Source organism: Chiloscyllium plagiosum, unplaced genomic scaffold (assembly GCF_037043375.1).
Source record: "Chiloscyllium plagiosum isolate Xiang-an unplaced genomic scaffold, Cpla_swu_hap1 HiC_scaffold_29, whole genome shotgun sequence".
Taxonomy (NCBI): domain Eukaryota; kingdom Metazoa; phylum Chordata; class Chondrichthyes; order Orectolobiformes; family Hemiscylliidae; genus Chiloscyllium; species Chiloscyllium plagiosum.
The window spans coordinates 42,607,552-42,632,928 of record NW_028270167.1 but is presented as its reverse complement, the minus strand read 5'-3'; the positions used below and the strand labels follow the sequence as shown (position 1 = coordinate 42,632,928).

General features: G+C 48.9%; 1 protein-coding gene across 1 annotated transcript in view; it reads right to left on the bottom strand.

The window, feature by feature from the left end:
* LOC122540761 (suppressor of tumorigenicity 14 protein-like) overlaps positions 1–776 on the bottom strand; it is a 129,250-nt gene extending 128,474 nt beyond the window's left edge. Inside the window, exon 1 of the mRNA XM_043676959.2 lies at positions 655–776. Within this exon, the coding sequence (XP_043532894.2) occupies positions 655–693 (39 nt within the window). The 5' untranslated portion in view covers positions 694–776. The remainder of the gene's footprint in view (positions 1–654) is intronic.
* Positions 777–25,377: the final 24,601 nt, after the last annotated feature.

Below are 25,377 nucleotides of genomic sequence, written 5' to 3'. Positions count from 1 at the left end.
GACCTCTGTCCTCCATTTTGATTACAACCTCCAGCCATGTCTGGTTTGTACGTTGTTGGTTTTGTTGTCAGCAAAGTGGACAAATTTTCTCCTTCTCAAACCTAACATTTACACCTTTGAATTACTCCTTTACCACCACCACTTTTTTGACTCTGAGCACCCTCCACTCGTTTTTTTATGCTGTTGACAGGGCAAGAGGGACATTGTTTTCCATTATATTTTAGTTTTGAAGCAGAATAATAGGGAACTCGAGACATCAACTCTTAAGTCTCTCTCCACAGATGCAGCAGACCTGCTGAGTATCCCGAGCACTTGCTGTTTTTATTTCAGATTTCCAGCATCCCTAATACTTTGCTTTTACAAGGTAATCTCGATTTGGCTGTTAGTCAGCCTGCTGCCTGACTCCCCAGCGGTGTGCTACTGCCGATTTGAACTTTTTTTAATTCCAAGGTGAAACTTGTGCCCAGTCCAGAGCCTCGAGGAAGTTTCCGAGTGCTCAGCGCCAAACCGAATTCTGCACTCTCCAATCCTGAGCACCAACCTGGCACGGAAGACCTTGGTTAAATATTAATCTGTGGAGCTCAGTTCTTTTAAACCGACTCAGAAACAGAAAGGGAACGGAGAGAAAGTGTGGACTACAATCCGGAAACTTACATCTCTTTTCGGGTCGAACTTCAGGCTGGATTCGATCATTGTCAGGCGGAGATACCAGCGCTCGATCCCTGGAGATACAGCTCTGTCTCTGTCTCTGTCTCTGTCAGTATCTGGGGGTGCGGCTCTCTGACGGTGTCTCGGTATCTGGGGGGTGCGGCTCTCTCTGTCCATCAGGTATGGGCCTCACGTGACAGGAAGTACTTGACGCTCCTCCCAAATGCTCACCTGGGACAGGGGGAGCATGCAGACATTATCTGGGTACTGCCTGCTCACCTGGGACAGGGAGTGTACAGACATTACCCTGGTACTGCCTGCTCACCTGGGACAGGGAGTGGACAGACATTACCCTGGTACTGCCTGTTCACCTGGGACAGGGAGTGGACAGACATTACCCTGGTACTGCCTGTTCACCTGTGACAGGGAGTGGACAGACATTACCCTGGTACTGCCTGTTCACCTGGGACAGGGAGCGTACAGACATTACCCTGGTACTGCCTGTTCACCTGGGACAGGGAGCATACAGACATTACCTTGGTACTGCCTGTTCACCTGCGGCAGGGAGCATAAAGACCCGGGTTCAATTCCCGCCTCAGGCGACTGACTGTGTGGAGTTTGCACGTTCTCCCCGTGTCTGCCTGGGTTTCCTCCGGGTGCTCCGGTTTCCTCCCACAGTCCAAAGATGTTCAGGTCAGGTTAATTGGCTATGCTAAAATTGCCCGTAGTGTTAGGTAAGGGGTAAATGTAGGGGTATGGGTGGGTTGCGCTTTGGCGGGTCGGTGTGGACTTGTTGGGCCGAAGGGCCTCTTTCCACACTGTAATGTAATGTAATGTAATCTAAAAGACATTACCTGAGTACTGCCTGTTCACCTCGGACAGGGAGCATACAGAAATTGCCTTGGTACTGCCTGTTCACCTGGGACAGGGAGTGTACAGACATTACTCGGGTACTGCCTGTTCACCTGGGACAGGGAGTGGACAGACATTGTCCTGGTACTGCCTGTTCACGTGGGACAGGGAGCGTACAGACATTACCCTAGTACTGCCTGTTCACCTGGGACAGGGAGCATACAGACATTACCCTGGTACTGCCTGTTCACCTGGGACAGGGAGCGTACAGACATTACCCTGGTACTGCCTGTTCACCTGGGACAGGGAGCATACAGACATTACCTTGGTACTGCCTGTTCACCTGCGGCAGGGAGCATACAGAAATTGCCTTGGTACTGCCTGTTCATCTGGGACAGGGAGCATACAGACATTACCTGGGTACTGCCTGTTCACCTGGGACAGGGAGCGTACAGACATTAACTGGGTACTGCCTGTTCATCTGGGACAGGGAGCATACAGACATTACCTCGGTACTGCCTGTTCACCTGGGACAGGGAGCATACAGACATTATCTGGGTACTGCCTGTTCATCTGGGACAGGGAGCGTACATATATTACCCTGGTACTGCCTATTCACCTGGGACAGAGAGTGTACAGACATTACCTCGGTACTGCCTGCTCACCTGGGACAGGGAGCATACAGACATTACTCGGGTACTGCCTGTTCATCTGGAACAGAGAGTGTACACGCATTATCCTGGTACTGACTGTTCACCTGGGACAGAGAGTGTACAGACATTACCTCGGTACTGCCTGCTCACCTGGGACAGGGAGCATACAGACATTACTCGGGTACTGCCTGTTCACCTGGGACAGGGAGTGGACAGACATTGTCCTGGTACTGCCTGTTCACGTGGGACAGGGAGCGTACAGACATTACCCTAGTACTGCCTGTTCACCTGGGACAGGGAGCATACAGACATTACCCTGGTACTGCCTGTTCACCTGGGACAGGGAGCGTACAGACATTACCTTGGTACTGCCTGTTCACCTGGGACAGGGAGCATACAGACATTACCTTGGTACTGCCTGTTCACCTGCGGCAGGGAGCGTACAGACATTACCTGGGTACTGCCTGTTCACCTGGGACAGGGAGCGTACAGACATTAACTGGGTACTGCCTGTTCATCTGGGACAGGGAGCATACAGACATTACCTCGGTACTGCCTGTTCACCTGGGACAGGGAGCATACAGACATTATCTGGGTACTGCCTGTTCATCTGGGACAGGGAGCGTACATATATTACCCTGGTACTGCCTATTCACCTGGGACAGAGAGTGTACAGACATTACCTCGGTACTGCCTGCTCACCTGGGACAGGGAGCATACAGACATTACTCGGGTACTGCCTGTTCATCTGGAACAGAGAGTGTACACGCATTATCCTGGTACTGACTGTTCACCTGGGACAGAGAGTGTACAGACATTACCTCGGTACTGCCTGCTCACCTGGGACAGGGAGCATACAGACATTACTCGGGTACTGCCTGTTCACCTGGGACAGGGAGCATAAAGACATTACCTCAGTACTGCCTGTTCATCTCAGACAGGGAGCATACAGACATTACCCTGGTACTGCCTGTTCACCTGGGACAGGGAGCATACAGACATTACCCTGGTACTGCCTGTTCACCTGGGACAGAGAGCGTACAGACATTAACTGGGTACCGCCTGTTCACCTGGGACAGGGAGCGTACAGTCATTACCCTGGGATTGCCTGTTCACCTGGGATATGGAGAGTACAAACATTACCCGGGTACCGCCTGTTCATCTGGAACAGGGAGTGTACACACATTATCCTGGTACTGACTGTTCACCTGGGACAGGGAGTGTACAGACATTACCCTGGTACTGCCTGTTCAGCTGGGACAGGGAGCATAAAGACATTACCTGAGTACTGCCTGTTCACCTCAGACAGGGAGCATACAGACATTACCCGGTACTGCCTGTTCATCTGGAACAGGGAGTGTACACACATTATCCTGGTACTGACTGTTCACCTGGGACAGGGAGTGTACAGACATTACCCTGGTACTGCCTGTTCAGCTGGGACAGGGAGCATAAAGACATTACCTGAGTACTGCCTGTTCACCTCAGACAGGGAGCATACAGACATTACTCGGGTACTGCCTGTTCATCTGGAACATGGAGTGTACACACATTATCCTGGTACTGACTGTTCACCTGGGACAGGGAGTGTACAGACATTACCCGGGTACTGCCTGCTCACCTGGGACAGGGAGCATACAGACATTATCTGGGTACTGCCTGTTCATCTGGGACAGGGAGCGTACATATATTACCCTGGTACTGCCTGTTCTCCTGGGACAGGGAGCATACAGACATTACCCGGGTACATCCTGTTCACATGGGACAGGGAGTATACAGACATTAACTTGGGACTGCCTATTCACCTGGGACAGAGAGTGTACAGACATTACCTCGGGTACTGCCTGCTCACCTGGGACAGGGACCATACAGACATTACTCGGGTACTGCCTGTTCATCTGGAACAGGGAGTGTACACACATTATCCTGGTACTGACTGTTCACCTGGGACAGGGAGTGTACAGACATTACCCTAGTACTGCCTGTTCACCTGGGACAGGGAGCATAAAGACATTATCTGAATACTGCCTGTTCACCTCAGACAGGGAGCATACAGACTTTACCTTGGTACTGCCTGTTCACCTGGGACAGGGAGCGTACAGACATTAACTGGGTACCGCCTGTTCACCTGGGACAGGGAGCGTACATATATTACCCGGGTGTTGCCTGTTCACCTGGGACAGGGAGTGTACAGACATTACCCTGGTATTGCCTGTTCACCTGGGACAGGGAGCATACAGACATTACCCTGGTACCGCCTGCTCACCTGGGATATGGAGAGTACAGACATTACCCGGGTACCGCCTGTTCATCTGGGACAGGGAGCATACAGACATTACCCGGGTACTACCTGTTCACCTGGGACAGGGAGCATACAGACATTACATAGAACATAGAACATAGAAGAATACAGCGCAGTACAGGCCCTTTGGCCCTCAATGTTGCGCCGAACCAAGCCCACCTAACCTACACTAGCCCACTATCCTCCATATGCCTATCCAATGCCCACTTAAATGCCCATAATGAGAGAAAGTCCACCACTGCTACTGGCAGGATATTCCATGAACTCACGACTTGCTGAGTAAAGAACCTACCCCTAACATCTGTCCTATACCTATCACCCCTTAATTTAAAGCTATGCCCCCTCGTAATAGCTGACTCCATACGTGGAAAAAGGTTCTCACGGTCAACCCTATCTAAACCCCTAATCATCTTGTACACCTCTATCAAGTCACCCCTAAACCTTCTTTTCTCCAATGAAAACAACCCCAAGTGCCTCAGCCTTTCCTCACACGATCTTCCTACCATACCAGGCAACATCCTGGTAAACCTCCTCTGCACCCGTTCCAGTGCCACCTTCCTATAGTATGGCCACCAAAACTGCACACAATACTCCAGATGCGGCTGCACCAGAGTCTTATACAACTGCAACATGACCTCAGGACTCCGGAACTCAATTCCTCTACCAATAAAAGCCAGTACGCCATATGCCTTCTTCACCGCACTATTTACCTGGGTGGCAACTTTCAAAGATCTGTGTACATGGACACCAAGATCCCTCTGCTCATCCACACTACCAAGTATCCGACCATTAACCCAGTACCCCATCTTTTTGTTACTCTTACCAAAGTGAATCACCTCACACTTAGCTACATTGAACTCTATTTGCCACCTTTCTGCCCAGTTCTGCAGCTTATCTATATCCCGCTGTAACCTGCCACATCCTTCCTCACTGTCAACAACTCCTCCGACTTTTGTATCATCCGCAAACTTGCTCACCCAACCTTCTAGCCCCTCCTCCAGGTCATTGATAAAAATGACAAACAGCAATGGTCCCAAAACAGATCCTTGCGGAACACCGCTAGTAAAGGCGCTCCAAGATGAACCTTTACCATCAACTACTACCCTCTGTCTTCTTCCATCCAGCCAATTCCTAATCCAAACCTCCAACTCACCCTCAATGCCATACCTCCGTATTTTTTGAAGTAGTCCACCTCCTTACCTGGGTACTGCCTGTTCACCTGGGACAGGGAGCGTACAGATATTACCCGGGTACTGCCTGCTCACCTGGGACAGGGAGAGTACAGACATGACCTGGATACTGCCTGTTCATCTGGGACAGGGGGCATACAGACATTACCCTGGTATGCCTGTTCACCTGGGACAGGGAGTGGACAGACATTACCTGGGTACTGCCTGCTGACCTGGGACAGGGAGAGTACAGACATTACCTGGGTACTGCCTGCTCACCTGGGACAGGGGGCATACATACATTACTGCGGTACAGCCAGTTCACCTGGAACAGGGAGCATACAGACATTACCTGGGTACTGCCTGTTCACCTGGGACAGGGAGTGTACAGACATTACCCTGGTACTGCCTGTTCACCTGGGACAGGGAGCGTACAGACATTACATTGGTACTGCCTATTCACCTGGGACAGGGAGTGTACAGACATTACCTGGGTACTGCCTGCTCACCTGGGACAGGGGGCATACATACATTACTGCAGTACTGCCAGTTCACCTGGGACAGCGAGTGTACAGACATTACTCGGGTACTGCCTGTTCAACTGGACAGGGAGTGTACTGACATTACCTTGGTACTGCCTATTCACCTGGCACAGGGAGCATACATACATTACTGCGGTACTGCCAGTTCACCTGGAACAGGGAGCATACAGACATTACTTGGGTACTGCCTGTTCACCTGGGACAGGGAGTGTACAGACATTACCCTGGTACTGCCTGTTCACCTGGGACAGGGAGCGTACAGACATTACATTGGTACTGCCTATTCACCTGGGACAGGGAGTGTACAGACATTACCTGGGTACTGCCTGCTCACCTGGGACAGGGGGCATACATACATTACTGCAGTACTGCCAGTTCACCTGGGACAGCGAGTGTACAGACATTACTCGGGTACTGCCTGTTCAACTGGGACAGGGAGTGTACTGACATTACCCTGGTACTGCCTGTTCACCTGGCACAGGGAGCATACATACATTACTGCGATACTGCCGGTACACCTGGGTCAGGCAGTGTACAGACATTACCCTGATACTGCCGGTACACCTGGGACAGGGAGCATACAGACATTACCTGGGTACTGCCTGTTCACCTGGGACAGGGAGTGTACAGACATTACCCTGATACTGCCTGTTCACCTGGGACAGGGAGTGTAGAGACATTACCCTGGTACCGATTGTTCACCTGGGACAGGGAGTGTACAGACATTACCTGGGTGTTGCCTGTTCACCTGGGACAGGGAGCGTACAGACATTACCGTGGTACTGCCTGTTCACATGGGGCAGGGAGTGTACAGACCTTACCCTGGTACCGCCTGTTCACCTGGGACGGGGAGCATACAGACATTACTCGGGTACTGCCTGTTCACCTGGGACAGGGAGTGTACAGACATTACTCGGGTACTGCCTGTTCACCTGGGACAGGGAGTGCACAGACATTATCCTGGTACTGCCTGTTCACCTGGGACAGGGAGCGTACAGACATTACCCTGGTACTGCCTGTTCACCTGGGACGGGGAGCATACAGACATTACTCGGGTACTGCCTGTTCACCTGCGGCAGGGAGCATAAAGACCCGGGTTCAATTCCCACCTCAGGCGACTGACTGTGTGGAGTTTGCACGTTCTCCCCGTGTCTGCGTGGGTTTCCTCCGGGTTCTCCGGTTTCCTCCCACAGTCCAAAGATGTGCAGGTCAGGTTAATTGGCCATGCTAAAATTGCCCATAGTGTTAGGTAAGGGGTAAATGTAGGGGTATGGGTGGGTTGCGCTTTGGCGGGTCGGTGTGGACTTGTTGGGCCGAAGGGCCTTTTTCCACACTGTAATGTAATGTAATCTAAAAGACATTACCTGAGTACTGCCTGTTCACCTCGGACAGGGAGCATACAGAAATTGCCTTGGTACTGCCTGTTCATCTGGGACAGGGAGCATACAGACATTACCTCGGTACTGCCTGTTCACCTGGGACAGGGAGCATACAGACATTACCTGGGTACTGCCTGTTCACCTGGGACAGGGAGCATACAGACATTATCCGGGTACTGCCTGTTCATCTGGGACAGGGAGCGTACAGACATTATCTAGGTACTGCCTGTTCATCTGGGACAGGGAGCGTACATATATTACCCTGGTACTGCCTATTCACCTGGGACAGGGAGCGTACATATATTACCCTGGTACTGCCTGTTCTCCTGGGACAGGGAGCATACAGACATTACCCGGGTACATCCTGTTCACATGGGACAGGGAGCATACAGACATTAACTTGGGACTGCCTATTCACCTGGGACAGAGAGTGTCCAGACATTACCTCGGTACTGCCTGCTCACCTGGGACAGGGACCATACAGACATTACTCGGGTACTGCCTGTTCACCTGGGACAGGGAGTGTACACACATTATCCTGGTACTGACTGTTCACCTGGGACAGGGAGTGTACAGACATTACCCTGGTACTGCCTGTTCACCTGGGACAGGGAGCATAAAGACATTACCTGAGTACTGCCTGTTCACCTCAGACAGGGAGCATACAGACATTACCTTGGTACTGCCTGTTCACCTGGGACAGGGAGCATACAGACATTACCCGGGTACTGCCTGTTCACCTGGGACAGGGAGCATACAGACATTACATAGAACATAGAACATAGAAGAATACAGCGCAGTACAGGCCCTTTGGCCCTCTATGTTGCGCCGAACCAAGCCCACCTAACCTACACTAGCCCACTATCCTCCATATGCCTATCCAATGCCCACTTAAATGCCCATAATGAGAGAAAGTCTACCACTGCTACTGGCAGGTCATTCCATGAACTCACGACTCGCTGAGTAAAGAACCTACCCCTAACATCTGTCCTATACCTATCACCCCTTAATTTAAAGCTATGCCCCCTCGTAATAGCTGACTCCATACGTGGAAAAAGGTTCTCACGGTCAACCCTATCTAAACCCCTAATCATCTTGTACACCTCTATCAAGTCACCCCTAAACCTTCTTTTCTCCAATGAAAACAACCCCAAGTGCCTCAGCCTTTCCTCACACGATCTTCCTACCATACCAGGCAACATCCTGGTAAACCTCCTCTGCACCCGTTCCAGTGCCACCTTCCTATAGTATGGCCACCAAAACTGCACACAATACTCCAGATGTGGCCGCACCAGAGTCTTACACAACTGCAACATGACCTCAGGACTCCGGAACTCAATTCCTCTACCAATAAAAGCCAGTACGCCATATGCCTTCTTCACCGCACTATTTACCTGGGTGGCAACTTTCAAAGATCTGTGTACATGGACACCAAGATCCCTCTGCTCATCCACACTACCAAGTATCCGACCATTAACCCAGTACCCCATCTTTTTGTTACTCTTACCAAAGTGAATCACCTCACACTTAGCTACATTGAACTCTATTTGCCACCTTTCTGCCCAGTTCTGCAGCTTATCTATATCCCGCTGTAACCTGCCACATCCTTCCTCACTGTCAACAACTCCTCCGACTTTTGTATCATCCGCAAACTTGCTCACCCAACCTTCTAGCCCCTCCTCCAGGTCATTGATAAAAATGACAAACAGCAATGGTCCCAAAACAGATCCTTGCGGAACACCGCTAGTAAAGGCGCTCCAAGATGAACCTTTACCATCAACTACTACCCTCTGTCTTCTTCCATCCAGCCAATTCCTAATCCAAACCTCCAACTCACCCTCAATGCAATACCTCCGTATTTTTTGAAGTAGTCCACCTCCTTACCTGGGTACTGCCTGTTCACCTGGGACAGGGAGCGTACAGATATTACCCGGGTACTGCCTGCTCACCTGGGACAGGGAGAGTACAGACATGACCTGGATACTGCCTGTTCATCTGGGACAGGGGGCATACAGACATTACCCTGGTATGCCTGTTCACCTGGGACAGGGAGTGGACAGACATTACCTGGGTACTGCCTGCTCACCTGGGACAGGGAGAGTACAGACATTACCTGGGTACTGCCTGTTCATCTGGGACAGGGGGCATACAGACATTACCCTGGTATGCCTGTTCACCTGGGACAGGGAGTGGACAGACATTACCTGGGTACTGCCTGCTCACCTGGGACAGGGAGAGTACAGACATTACCTGGGTACTGCCTGCTCACCTGGGACAGGGGGCATACATACATTACTGCGGTACAGCCAGTTCACCTGGAACAGGGAGCATACAGACATTACCTGGGTACTGCCTGTTCACCTGGGACAGGGAGCGTACAGACATTACATTGGTACTGCCTATTCACCTGGGACAGGGAGTGTACAGACATTACCTGGGTACTGCCTGCTCACCTGGGACAGGGGGCATACATACATTACTGCAGTACTGCCAGTTCACCTGGGACAGCGAGTGTACAGACATTACTCGGGTACTGCCTGTTCAACTGGGACAGGGAGTGTACTGACATTACCCTGGTACTGCCTGTTCACCTGGCACAGGGAGCATACATACATTACTGCGATACTGCCGGTACACCTGGGTCAGGCAGTGTACAGACATTACCCTGATACTGCCGGTACACCTGGGACAGGGAGCATACAGACATTACCTGGGTACTGCCTGTTCACCTGGGACAGGGAGTGTACAGACATTACCCTGATACTGCCTGTTCACCTGGGACAGGGAGTGTAGAGACATTACCCTGGTACCGATTGTTCACCTGGGACAGGGAGTGTACTGACATTACCCTGGTACTGCCTGTTCACCTGGCACAGGGAGCGTACAAACATTACCGTGGTACTGCCTGTTCACATGGGGCAGGAATGTACAGACCTTACCCTGGTACCGCCTGTTCACCTGGGACGGGGAGCATACAGACATTACTCGGGTACTGCCTGTTCACCTGGGACAGGGAGTGTACAGACATTACTCGGGTACTGCCTGTTCACCTGGGACAGGGAGTGCACAGACATTATCCTGGTACTGCCTGTTCACCTGGGACAGGGAGCGTACAGACATTACCCTGGTACTGCCTGTTCACCTGTGACAGGGAGCATAAAGACCCGGGTTCAATTCCCACCTCAGGCGACTGACTGTGTGGAGTTTGCACGTTCTCCCCGTGTCTGCGTGGGTTTCCTCCGGGTTCTCCGGTTTCCTCCCACAGTCCAAAGATGTGCAGGTCAGGTTAATTGGCCATGCTAAAATTGCCCATAGTGTTAGGTAAGGGGTAAATGTAGGGGTATGGGTGGGTTGCGCTTTGGCGGGTCGGTGTGGACTTGTTGGGCCGAAGGGCCTCTTTCCACACTGTAATGTAATGTAATCTAAAAGACATTACCTGAGTACTGCCTGTTCACCTCGGACAGGGAGCATACAGAAATTACCTTGGTACTGCCTGTTCATCTGGGACAGGGAGCATACAGACATTACCTCGGTACTGCCTGTTCACCTGGGACAGGGAGCATACAGACATTACCTGGGTACTGCCTGTTCATCTGGGACAGGGAGCATACAGACATTATCTGGGTACTGCCTGTTCATCTGGGACAGGGAGCGTACATATATTACCCTGGTACTGCCTGTTCTCCTGGGACAGGGAGCATACAGACATTACCCGGGTACATCCTGTTCACATGGGACAGGGAGCATACAGACATTAACTTGGGACTGCCTATTCACCTGGGACAGAGAGTGTACAGACATTACCTCGGTACTGCCTGCTCACCTGGGACAGGGACCATACAGACATTACTCGGGTACTGCCTGTTCACCTGGGACAGGGAGTGTACACACATTATCCTGGTACTGACTGTTCACCTGGGACAGGGAGTGTACAGACATTACCCGGGTACTGCCTGTTCACCTGGGACAGGGAGCATACAGACATTACATAGAACATAGAACATAGAAGAATACAGCGCAGTACAGGCCCTTTGGCCCTCTATGTTGCGCCGAACCAAGCCCACCTAACCTACACTAGCCCACTATCCTCCATATGCCTATCCAATGCCCACTTAAATGCCCATAATGAGAGAAAGTCTACCACTGCTACTGGCAGGTCATTCCATGAACTCACGACTCGCTGAGTAAAGAACCTACCCCTAACATCTGTCCTATACCTATCACCCCTTAATTTAAAGCTATGCCCCCTCGTAATAGCTGACTCCATACGTGGAAAAAGGTTCTCACGGTCAACCCTATCTAAACCCCTAATCATCTTGTACACCTCTATCAAGTCACCCCTAAACCTTCTTTTCTCCAATGAAAACAACCCCAAGTGCCTCAGCCTTTCCTCACACGATCTTCCTACCATACCAGGCAACATCCTGGTAAACCTCCTCTGCACCCGTTCCAGTGCCACCTTCCTATAGTATGGCCACCAAAACTGCACACAATACTCCAGATGCGGCTGCACCAGAGTCTTATACAACTGCAACATGACCTCAGGACTCCGGAACTCAATTCCTCTACCAATAAAAGCCAGTACGCCATATGCCTTCTTCACCGCACTATTTACCTGGGTGGCAACTTTCAAAGATCTGTGTACATGGACACCAAGATCCCTCTGCTCATCCACACTACCAAGTATCCGACCATTAACCCAGTACCCCATCTTTTTGTTACTCTTACCAAAGTGAATCACCTCACACTTAGCTACATTGAACTCTATTTGCCACCTTTCTGCCCAGTTCTGCAGCTTATCTATATCCCGCTGTAACCTGCCACATCCTTCCTCACTGTCAACAACTCCTCCGACTTTTGTATCATCCGCAAACTTGCTCACCCAACTTTCTAGCCCCTCCTCCAGGTCATTGATAAAAATGACAAACAGCAATGGTCCCAAAACAGATCCTTGCGGAACACCGCTAGTAAAGGCGCTCCAAGATGAACCTTTACCATCAACTATTACCCTCTGTCTTCTTCCAGCCAGCCAATTCCTAATCCAAACCTCCAACTCACCCTCAATGCCATACCTCCGTATTTTTTGAAGTAGTCCACCTCCTTACCTGGGTACTGCCTGTTCACCTGGGACAGGGAGCGTACAGATATTACCCGGGTACTGCCTGCTCACCTGGGACAGGGAGAGTACAGACATGACCTGGATACTGCCTGTTCATCTGGGACAGGGGGCATACAGACATTACCCTGGTATGCCTGTTCACCTGGGACAGGGAGTGGACAGACATTACCTGGGTACTGCCTGCTCACCTGGGACAGGGAGCGTACAGATATTACCCGGGTACTGCCTGCTCACCTGGGACAGGGAGAGTACAGACATTACCTGGATACTGCCTGTTCATCTGGGACAGGGGGCATACAGACATTACCCTGGTACTGCCTGTTCACCTGGGACAGGGAGCGTACAGATATTACCCGGGTACTGCCTGCTCACCTGGGACAGGGAGAGTACAGACATTACCTGGGTACTGCCTGTTCATCTGGGACACGGGGCATACAGACATTACCCTGGTATGCCTGTTCACCTGGGACAGGGAGTGGACAGACATTACCTGGGTACTGCCTGCTCACCTGGGACAGGGGGCATACATACATTACTGCGGTACTGCCAGTTCACCTGGAACAGGGAGCATACAGACATTACTTGGGTACTGCCTGTTCACCTGGGACAGGGAGTGTACAGACATTACATTGGTACTGCCTATTCACCTGGGACAGGGAGTGTACAGACATTACTCGGGTACTGCCTGTTCAACTGGGACAGGGAGTGTACTGACATTACCCTGGTACTGCCTGTTCACCTGGCACAGGCAGCATACATACATTACTGCGATACTGCCGGTACACCTGGCACAGGGAGCATACAGACATTACCTGGGTACTGCCTGTTCACCTGGGACAGGGAGTGTAGAGACATTACCCTGGTACCGATTGTTCACCTGGGACAGGGAGTGTACAGACATTACCTGGGTGTTGCCTGTTCACCTGGGACAGGGAGCATACAGACATTACCCTGGTACTGTCTGTTCACATGGGGCAGGGAGTGTACAGACCTTACCCTCGTACCGCCTGTTCACCTGGGACAGGGAGAGTTCTGACATTACCTGGGTACTGCCTGTTCCCCTGGGTCAGGGAGCGTACAGACATTACCCAGCTACTGCCTGTTCACCTGGGGCAGGGAGTGTACGGACATTACCTGGGTACTGCCTGCTCACCTGGGACAGGGAGCATACAAACATTACCTTAGTACTGCCTATTCACCTGGGACAGGGAGCATACAGACATTACCCGGGTACTGCCTGTTCACCTGGGACATGAGGCATACATACATTACTGCGGTACTGCCAGTTCACCTGGGACAGGTAGTGTACAGACATTACCTGGGTACTGCCTGCTCACCTGGGACAGGGAGCATACAGACATTACCCAGGTACCGCCTGTTCACCTGGGACAGGGCGCATACAGACATTACCCGGGTACTGCCTGCTCACCTGGGACAGGGAGCATACGGACATTACCTGGGTACTGCCTGTTCACCTGGGACACAGGGCATACAGACATTACCTGGTACTGCCTGTTCACCTGGACAGGGAGTGTACAGACATTACTCGGGTACTGCCTGCTCACCTGGGACAGGGAGAGTACAGACATTACCCTGGTACTGCCAGTTCACCTGTGACAGGGAGCATACAGACATTACTCGGGTACTGCCTGTTCACCTGGGACAGGGAGCATACAGACATTACCCTGGTACTGCCTGTTCACCTGGGACAGGGAGCGTACAGTCACTACCCTAGTACTGCCTGTTCACCTGGGACAGGGAGCATACTGACATTACCCTGGTACTGCCTGTTCACCTGGGACAGGGAGCGTACAGTCATTACCCTAGTACTGCCTGTTCACCTGGGACAGGGAGCATTCTGACATTACCTAGAACAGGGACAGGATTGGCTGTTGCAGGTTCCGGGATTTAAATGTTTTAGTCGGGTCAGAGGTGGGGGTAAAAGAGGGGGAGGTGTGGCATTGCTTGTCAAAGATAGTATTACAGCGGTGGAAAGGACGATGGATGAGGACTTGCCATCTGAGGTAGTTTGGGCTGAGGTTAGGAATAGGAAAGGTGAGGTCACCCTGTTAGGAGTCTTTTACAGGCCTCCTAATAGTCCTAGAATCATTGAAGAAAGGATTGGGAAGGTGATTCAGGAGATGAGTGACAGTAATAGGGTGGTTGTTATGGGGGACTTTAACTTTCCTGATATTGATTGGGAAAGCTATAGCTCAAGTTCGTTAGATGGGTCAGTGTTTGTTCAATGTGTGCAGGAGAGTTTCCTGACACAATATGTAGACAGGCCAACAAGAGGTGAGGCCATACTGGATTTGGTTCTGGGTAACGAACCAGGCCAGGTGTTAGAATTAGAGGTAGGTGAGCACTTTGGGGATAGTGACCATAATTCGGTGATTTTTACACTCGTGATGGAGAGGGATAAGTGTGTACTACAGGGCAAGAATTATAGCTGGGGTAAGGGAAATTATGATGCGGTGAGGCATGACTTAGGATGTGTGGCTTGGAAAAGTAGACTCCAAGGCAAGAGTGTAAATGATATGTGGAACTTGTTCAAGGGGCAACTATTGAGTGTCCTTGATAATTATGTACCTGTCAGGCAGGAAGGAAAGGGCCGTGCGAGGGAGCCGTGGTTTAATAAGGAATTGGAATCCCTTGTTAGATGGAAGAGGGCGGCCTATCTCAAGATGAGACGTGAAGGTTCAATTGGGGCGATTGAGAGTTATAGGGTAGCCAGGAAGGACCTGAAGAGAGAGCTAAAAGCAGCAAGGAGGGGACATGAAAGGTCCTTAGTAGATAGGATTAGGGAAAACCCTAAGGCTTTCTATAGGTATGTTAGGAATAAAAGAATGACTAGGGTAGGAATAGGTCCAGTCAAGGATAGTAGGGGGAAGTTGCGTGTGGAGGCGGAAGAGATTGGGGAGACACTGAATGAATACTTTTCTTCAGTATTCACTCAGGAACAGGGCATTGTTGTCGATGAGAATACTGAGGCACAAATAAGTAGAATGGATGGCTTTGAGGTATGTAGAGAAGAGGTGTTGGAAATCCTGGAAAAGGTGAAAATAGATAAGTCCCCTGGGCCTGATGGCATTTATCCTAGGATTCTCTGGGAAGCAAGGGAGGAGATTGCAGAGCCATTGGCCTTGATTTTTATGTCCTCTTTGTCTACAGGAGTAGTCCCAGAAGACTGGAGGATAGCAAATGTGGTTCCCTTGTTCAAAAAGGGGAGTAGGGATAGCCCTAGTAACTATAGGCCGGTGAGTCTCACTTCTGTTGTGGGCAAAGTCTTAGAGAGAATTGTTAGGGATAGGATTTATGCACATCTGGATAGGAATAATGTGATCAAGGATAGTCAGCATGGTTTTGTGAAGGGCAAGTCGTGCCTCACAAACCTTACTGAATTCTTTGAAAAGGTGACGAAGGAGGTTGATGAGGGGAAAGCGGTAGATGTGGTATATATGGATTTTAGTAAGGCGTTTGATAAGGTTCCCCATGGTAGGCTACTGCAGAAAATACGGAGATATGGCATTGAGGGTGAGTTGGAGGTTTGGATTAGGAATTGGCTGGATGGAAGAAGACAGAGGGTAGTAGTTGATGGCAAAGTTTCTTCATGGAGTGCCGTCACTAGCGGTGTTCCGCAAGGATCTGTTTTGGGACCATTGCTGTTTGTCATTTTTATAAATGACCTGGAAGAGGGGTTAGAAGGTTGGGTGAGCAAGTTTGCGGATGATACGAAAGTCGGAGGAGTTGTTGACAGTGAGGAAGCATGTGGCAGGTTACAGCAGGATATAGAGAAGCTGCAGAGCTGGGCAGAAAGGTGGCAAATGGAATTCAATGTAGCTAAGTGCGAGGTGATTCACTTTGGGAAGAATAACAAAAAGATGGGGTACTGGGCTAATGGTCGGATACTTGGTAGTGTGGATGAGCAGAGGGATCTTGGTGTCCATGTACACAGATCTCTGAAAGTTGCCACCCAGGTAAATAGTGCGGTGAGGAAGGCATATGGCGTACTGGCTTTTATTGGTAGAGGAATTGAGTTCCGGAGTCCTGAGGTCATGATGCAGTTGTATAAGACTCTGGTACGGCCGCATCTGGAATATTGTGTGCAGTTTTGGTCGCCATACTATAGGAAGGATATGGAGGCATTGGAACGGGTGCAGAGGAGGTTTACCAGGATGTTGCCTGGTATGGAAGGAAAATCGTATGAGGAAAGACTGAGGCACTTGGGGCTGTTTTCACTAGAGAAAAGAAGGTTTAGGGGTGACTTGATTGAGGTGTACAAGATGATTAGGGGGTTAGATAGGGTCGACAGTATGAACCTTTTCCCGCGTATTGAGTCGGGTATTACAAGGGGGCATAGCTTTAAATTAAGGGCGGGTAGATATAGGACTGATGTTAGGGGTAGGTTCTTCACTCAGCGAGTCGTTAGTTCATGGAATGCCCTGCCAGTAACAGTGGTGGACTCTCCCTCTTTATGGGCATTTAAGAGGGCATTGGATAGGTATATGGAGGATAGTGGGTTAGTGTAGTTTAGGTGGGCTTGGATCGGCGCAACATCGAGGGCCCAAGGGCCTGTACTGCGCTGTATTCTTCTATGTTCTATGTTCTATTACCCTGGTACTGCCTGTTCACCTGGGACAGGGAGCGTACAGTCATTACCCTAGTACTGCCTGTTCACCTGGGACAGGGAGCATACTGACATTACCCTGGTACTGCCTGTTCACCTGGGACAGGGAGCGTACAGACATTACCCGGGTACTCCTGCTCACCTGGGACAGGGAGCGTACAGTCATTACCCTAGTACTGCCGGTACACCTGGGACAGGCAGCATACAGACATTACCCAGGTACTGCCTGTTCACCTGGGACAGGGAGCGTACAGACATTACCCGGGTACTGCCTGTTCACCTAGGACCGGGGGTGTACAGAGATTACCCTGGTACCGCCTGTTCACCTGGGACGGGGAGTGTACAGACATTACCTGGGTGTTGGCTGTTCACCTGGGACAGGGAGCGTACAGACATTACCCCGGTACTGCCTGTTCACCTGGGACCGGGAGAGTACTGACATTAGACGGGTACCACCTGTTCATCTGGGACAGGGAGCATACAGACATTACCCTGGTACTGCCTGTTCACCTGGGACAGGGAGCGTATAGACATTACCCGGGTACTCCTGCTCACCTGGGACAGGGAGCATACAGATATTACCCGAGTACTGCCAGTTCACTTGGGGCATGGCGTGTACAGACATTATCTTCGAGGAGAAAGTGAGGACTGCAGATGCTGGAGATCAGAGCTGAAAATGTGTTGCAGGGAAAGCGCAGCAGGTCAGGCAGCATCCAAGGAACAGGAGAATCAAAGTTTCGGGCATAACCCTTCTTCAAGCCCGAACGTCGATTCTCCTGTTCCTTGGATGCTGCCTGACCTGCTGCGCTTTTCCAGCAACACATTTTCAGCAGTGTACATATATTACCCTGGTACTGCCTGCTCACCTGGGACAGGGAACATACAGACATTACCCGGATGTTCCCTGTTCACCTGGGACAGGGAGCGTACAGACATTACCTGGGTACTGCCTGTTCACCTGGGACAGGGACCGTACAGACATTACCTGGGTACTGCCTGTTCACCCGGGGCAGGGAGAGTACAGACATTACCCGGGTACTGGTTGCTAACCTGGGACAGGGAGCATACATACATTACCCGGGTACTGCCTGTTCACCTGGGACAGGGACCGTACAGACATTACCTGGGTACTACCTGTTCACCTGGGACAGGGAGCGTACAGACATTACCCGGGTACTGCTTGCTAACCTGGGACAGGGACCGTACAGACATTACCCGGGTACTGCTTGCTCCCACCTGGACACTGAATGGGCAGACATTACCCGGGTGCTGTCCCATTGCATGTGGAAGCTGCGCTCGGTGGGAGGAGGGGAAGCGGCCCAGAGGTTCCTTTGTGCACCCTGTTTTTCTGGGCTGGCTGATCATTCCTTTTCTCAATGGAAGCAGACCAGAGACTTCATGTTGAAGAGCTTTCTGTGGCAATGTGATGGGTGGATGGGGAGCCAAGATTGCAGATTTTTCTCCAGTGAGTCCTGAGGAAAGCCTGCCTGTGATTCTAACAAGGGACTTGGACACCAATTGTGCTGCTTCCCGAACTAACGCATTGGCACTGTCTTGAACAACCTGAGAAGTTGGGTGAACAGGATAGTCTTGGATATACACTACAGAAAAAGACCATTCAGCCCAACCAGCCTCTTTCCACCTTTCCTGATCTGAATCGAGCTTCATAACCATATTCCTTCTCCTTTGAAATTCTGCTTCCCCTTAAAACTATTTGCTTCCAGCACTCCAGCTGCAGTAACTTACACATTCTCGCTTTCTGGGCTTCTCCTGAATTCCCCATTCAGTTTTGAGGTGACTGTCTTATATTATTGGTTTCAAGATGTGCTCTTTCCCACATTCATAGAATCCCTATAGTGTGGAAGCAGGCCATTCAGCCCATCAAGTCTAAAGATCATCCTACTCTATCTGTGTAACTGCATTTCCCATGGCCAATTCATCTAAGCTGCGCATTGAATTGAATTGAATTCATTGTCCCGTGTACAGATGCACAATGAAAACTTTTGTCTTGTGAGCAATACAGGTAGATCACAGAGTTAAATAACATAGATAAGATTAGATTACTTTACAGTGTGGAAACAGGCCTTTCGGCCCAACAAGTCCACACCGACCCGCCGAAGCGCAACCCACCCATACCCCTACATTTACCCCTTACCTAACACTATGGGCAATTTTAGCATGGTCAATTCACCTGACCTGCACATCTTTGGACTGTGGGAGGAAACCGGAGCACCCGGAGGAAACCCACGCAGACACGGGGAGAACGTGTAAACTCCACATAGTCAGTTGCCTGAGGTGGGAATTGAACCCAGGTCTCTGGCGCTGTGAGGCAGCAGTGCTAACCACTGTGCCACCATGCTGCCCACATAAGTAAATAACAGGTAAACAGCGGCAAAATTAAAACACAGGTATAGGCGAATGCTCAGAGTTTGTGAGTCCATTCAATATTCTAACAACAGTAGGCTCGAAACTGTTCTAAAACCAGCTGACGCGTGTGTTCAGGCTTCTGTACCTTCTCCCCAATGGTAAAAGTTGTAGAAAATCATTGCCAGTGTGGGATGGATCTTTGAGAATGCTGGCAGCCTTTCCTTGACACCGGGCCTGGTAGATGGATCCTATAGATGGAAGGTTGGCCTTTGTGATCATCCAGGCTGAGCTCACCACTCTGTAACTGTCTCTGATCTTGAATGGTACAGTTGCCATACCAGGTAGTGATACAACCAGACAGAATGCTCTCAATGGCGCACCTATAAAAGTTGGAAAGGGTATTCGCCATCATGCCAAATTTTCTCAGCTGCCTGAGGAAGAAGAGGCTTTGTTGGGCCTTTGTAACCAGTGCGTCCACATGAAGAGTCCAAGAAAGGTTGTTGTTGATGACCACTCCCAGGAGCTTGACATTCTCCACTCGTTCCACCTCTGTGCTGTTAATATGTCGGGGGGACATGAGTAACATCCCGCCAAAAGTCATATTTTTGTACTAGAGGAGAAAACCCGTGCAGACATGGGGAGAATATGCAAACGCCACACAGCTAGCGAGTTTTGAGAAGATTTGTCGCTCAGGTTGAGGTTCTGGATGTAAGTTTGCTCGCTGAGCTGGAAGGTTCATTTTCGGATGTTTCATCACCATACTAGTTAACATCATCAGTGAGCCTCTGGTGAAGCGCTGGTGCTATGTTCTGTTTTCTACTTATGTGTTCAGGTTTTCTTGGGTTGGTGATGTCATTTCCTGTGGTGAAGTCATTTCCAGTTGTTTTTCTCAGAGCGTGGTAGATGGGGGTCCAAATCCATATGTTTGTTGACAGAGTTCCGGTTGGAATGCCATGCTTCTAGGAATTTTCATGCGTGTCTCTGTTTGGCTTGGCCTCAGGTGGATGTGTTGTCCCAGTCAAAGTGGTGTCCTTCCTTATCTGAATGTAAGGATACTAATGAGAGAGGGTCATGTCTATTTGTGGCTAGCTGATGTTCATATATCCTGGTGGCTAGTTTTCTGCCTGTTTGTCCAATGTAGTGTTTATTACAGTTCTTGCATGGTATTTTGTAAATGATGTTCATTTTGCTTGTTGTCTGTATAGGGTCTTTTAAGTTCATTAGCTGTTGTTTTACTGTGTTGGTGGGTTTGTGGGCTACCATGATGCCAAGGGGTCTGAGTAGTCTGGCAGTCATTTCCAAGATATCTTTGATGTAGGGGAGAGTGGCTAGGGTTTCTGGATGTGTTTTGTCTACTTGTTTGGGTTTGTTGCTGAGAAATTGGCAGACTGTGTTCATTGGGTACCCCTTCTTTTTGAATATGCTGTATAGGTGATTTTCCTCTGCTCTTTGTAGTTCCTCTGTGCTGCAGTGCGTGGTGGCTCATTGAAATAATGTTCTAATGCAGCTTCATTTATGGTTGTTGAGATGATTGCTTTTGTAGTTCAATATTTGATCTGTATGTGTTGCTTTTCTGTAGACACTGGTTTGAAGTTTCCCATTGGCTGATTGTCCTACTGTGACATCTAGGAATGGCAGTTTGTTGTTGTTTTCCTCCTCTTTAGTGCATTTTATGCCAGTAAGAGTATTGTTCATGGTCTTGAAGGTCTTTATTGGGGAAATTCAAATCAGCGTATACAGGAAACCAACACAAAACAAATATCATTTACAAAATAAGTTGCAAGAACTGTGACAAACAGGCAGAAAACTAGCCACCAGGATACATGAACATCAACTAGCCACAAAAAGACATGACCCACATCCATCCTCGGACAAGCCAAACAGAGACATGCACGAGAATTCCTACAAGCATGGCATTCCAACCAGAACTCTATCAACAAACACATCGAGTTAGACCCCATCTACCACTCCCTGAGCAAAACAACAGGAAATGACATCATCACCGGAAATGGCATCACCAATCCAAAGATATAAATAGAAAGCAGGGATCATCAGCAGTGCTTCGCCCGGAAGCCCACTGAAGATGTTACCTTGTAAGGTGACGAAACATCTGGAAGTGAACCTTCCAGCTCAGCGAGCAAACCTACATCCAAAACCTCAACCTGAGCTACAAAACATCTCAAACCTCGCTAACATGGCCCACTCTCACTCGTATCCTTACATACATGAGGAAGGATACCACACTGGGACAACACATCCACCCTAGCACAAGCCAAACAGACATACACGAGAATTCCTAGAAGCATGGCAATCTAACCAGAACTCTATCAACAAACACATTGAGTTAGACCCCATCGACCACCCCGTGAGAAAAAGAACCAGAAATGACATCACCAACCCAAGGAAATCCAAAACACGTAACAGGACATAACACCAGTGTTTCATCGGGAGGCTCACTGATGATGTTACCGAGCATGGCAACAAAATGCCTGAAAACAAACCTTCCAGCTCAGCAAGCAAACTTATATCCAGACTCCTGAAAATGGAATCGAACTTGGGTCCCTTGCGCTGTGAGGCAGCAGTGCTAACTCCTGAGCCACTGTGCTGCCCCAAAGGAGGAAACATTCCCTCTGAATCCACTTTCTCAGAACCTTCCATAATTTTAAAGAACTTCAATATATCACCCTTTGCAAGATGGAAGAGAGCCAGCCTGTCGATCCTTTCCTAATATTTGTATATGACATTGGTTCTGCTGATTATTGGTACAGGGTCCTGTAAATTCATTAGGAGCTGTTTCAGTGCGGTGGTAGGTTTGAGGGCTACCATGATGCCTAAGGGCCAGAGTAGTCTGGTCATCATCTCCGAGATGTCTTTAATGTATGGCAGGGTGGCTACAGTTTCTGGGCGTGTGTATCTCCTTGTTTAGGTTTGTTGTGTAGGAATCGGCGGACTGCATTTATCAGGTACCCAATGTTCCTGAATACGTGCAGTATGTTGTGGCTTGTTTAAATAATGTTCTGATGCAGCTCCGCATGTGGGTGTTGGGATGATTGCTCCTGTAGTTGAGTATCAGGTCAGTGTGTATGGCTTTCTTGTAAACATTTATCAATATCATTTTTAGATTCTAGCCTTTCTCCTTAATTGTTTAGAAATCCTTTTATTTGTTTTCTAAAACTAGTGTCTCTTTCATCTGCAGATTTTCCATTTTTCCAAGTTTCTTGTGGATTCTTATTTGACCATTTCCCCACATGTAACTGTTTGAATTGGCTCTCTACCAGAACTGTGGCTCCTGGGATATTTGATACTTAATACACATCTAAATAAATTTTAAGGTTTTAAGCATCAGGAATGCTATTTCTGATTTTTCTAAAATCACGATTTCAGGTTTGTTGTCAAAAGTTTTCTCTAACTTAAGTGATTTTCATCATGGATCTTATAGCACATCTTTTTTGCAAGTTCTACATATAGCTTATTCAATTTCTTTCTTGTTGTTGTAGGCTGTAGTTGGTAAACTTAAGAAATAAGGAAGTTGAGCTGGAGATATCATAAAACATTGAGCACTGCTTTTACATCTTAGTAGCAGATTGCTCTTCTGACAAATTGGCATACAGCTATAAATGTGAAAGCTCTTAATAATATTATGATCCAAACAACTTTTGGACAGTTCATCTGCCCAGCTACCTTTTCAAATGAGGTGAAACATCTTTTAACTCCATGCTTTGTAAATTTGGAAACAAAGTATGGAGTCTGTTTAAACTAAATTCCTCTGAAATCAGAATCATACTCTCAGCTACTACATATTCTTTCTTTACTCTAGCAAGTTAGGTTTTTTTTTAGATTAGATTACATTACAGTGTGGAAACAGGCCCTTCGGCCCAACAAGTCCAAACCGACCCGCCGAAGCGTATCCCACCCATACCCCTACGTTTACCCCTTACCTAACACTACGGGCAATTTAGACTGGCCAATTCACCTGACCTGCACATCTTTGGACTGTGGGAGGAAATCGGAGTACCCGGAGGAAACCCACGCAGACACGGGGAGAACGTGCAAACTCCACACAGTCAGTCACCTGAGGCGGGAATTGAACCCAGGTCTCTGGCGCTGTGAGGCAGCAGTACTAACCACTGTGCCACCGTGCCGCCCACAGGTTATCTGATTTCTTTTTCTCTTTGGGAGTCATAGAGTAATGGAGATGGAGACAGACCCTTTGGTCCAATTCATCCATGCCAACCAGATAGTCTGAATTAATCTAGTCCAATTTTGCCAGCATTTGGCCCATATCCCTTGAAACCTTTCCTATTCATATACACATCCGGATGTCTTGTAAATGTTGTAATTGTACCAGCCTCCACCAGCTTCTCTAGCAGATCATTCCAGACCAGAATTGAATGTAGTATTCCAAAAGTGGCTTAACCAATATCCTGCACAGCTGCAACATGACCTCTCAAGCCATGTACTCAATGCACTGACCAATGAAGGCAAGCATACCAAATGCCTTCTTCACTATCCTGTCTCCCTGTGACTCTTACTTTCAAGGAACTATGAACCTGCACTCCAAGGTCCCTTTGTTTGACAACAATCTCCTGAACTTACTAGTAAGTGTATAAGTTCTGCCTTGTTTTACCTTACCAAATGCAGCACCTCATATTTATCTAAATTAAACTCCATCTGCCACTCCTCGGCCTATTTGCCCATCTGATCAAGATCCTGTTATACTCTAAGGTAACATTCTTCCATATCCACTACAATTTTGGTGCCATTCTGCAAACTTACTAACCATACCTCCAATATTCACATCCAAACCACTTATATAAATGACAAAAAGTAGTAGAACCAGCACTGATCCTTATGGCATACCATTGGTGACTGGCCTCCAGTCTGAAAAACAACCTTCCACCACCATCCACTGTCTTCTACCTTGAGCCAATTTTGTATCCAAATAGCCAGTTCTCCCTTGTATTCCATATTTTCTAACCTTTCTAACCAAACTATCATATGAAACCTTGTCGAACCTTATTGAAGTCCATATAGACAAAGTCCACCACTCTGCCTTCATCAGTCTGTTTTAACACTTCTTCAAATAATTCAATCAAGTTAGTGAGATGTGATTTCCCATGCACAAAGCTATGTTGACTATCCTTAATCAGTTCTTGACTTTCCAAACACAGGCAAATCCTGTTCCTCAGAATGTCCTTCAATAACTTATCCACCACTGATGTCAGGTTCACTGGTTTATAGTTGCCTGGCTTTTCCTTACCACCTTCCTTAAATAATGGCACCATGTTTTGTCTGCTTGTTTGGGTTTGTTGCTGAGAAATCGGCGGACTGTGTTCATTGGGTACCCATTCTTTTTGAATATACTGTTTAGGTGATTTTCCTCTGCTCTGCATAGTTCTTCTGTTCTGCAGTTTGTGGTGGCTCATTGAAATAACAATCAGACAAAACATTTCCAGAAACCCTAGCCATTCGCCCTTACATTTCAGAAATGACTGCCAGACTACCCAGACCCCTTAGCATCATGATAGTCCACAAACCCACCAATGCACTAAAATAGCAGCTAATGAACTTGAAAGACCCTATACAGACAACAAGCAAAACTAATGTCATTTACAAAATACCATGCAAGAACTGTAACAAACACTACATTGGACAAACAGGCAGAAAACTAGCCACCAAAATACATGAACACCAACTAGCCATAAAACGACATGACCCT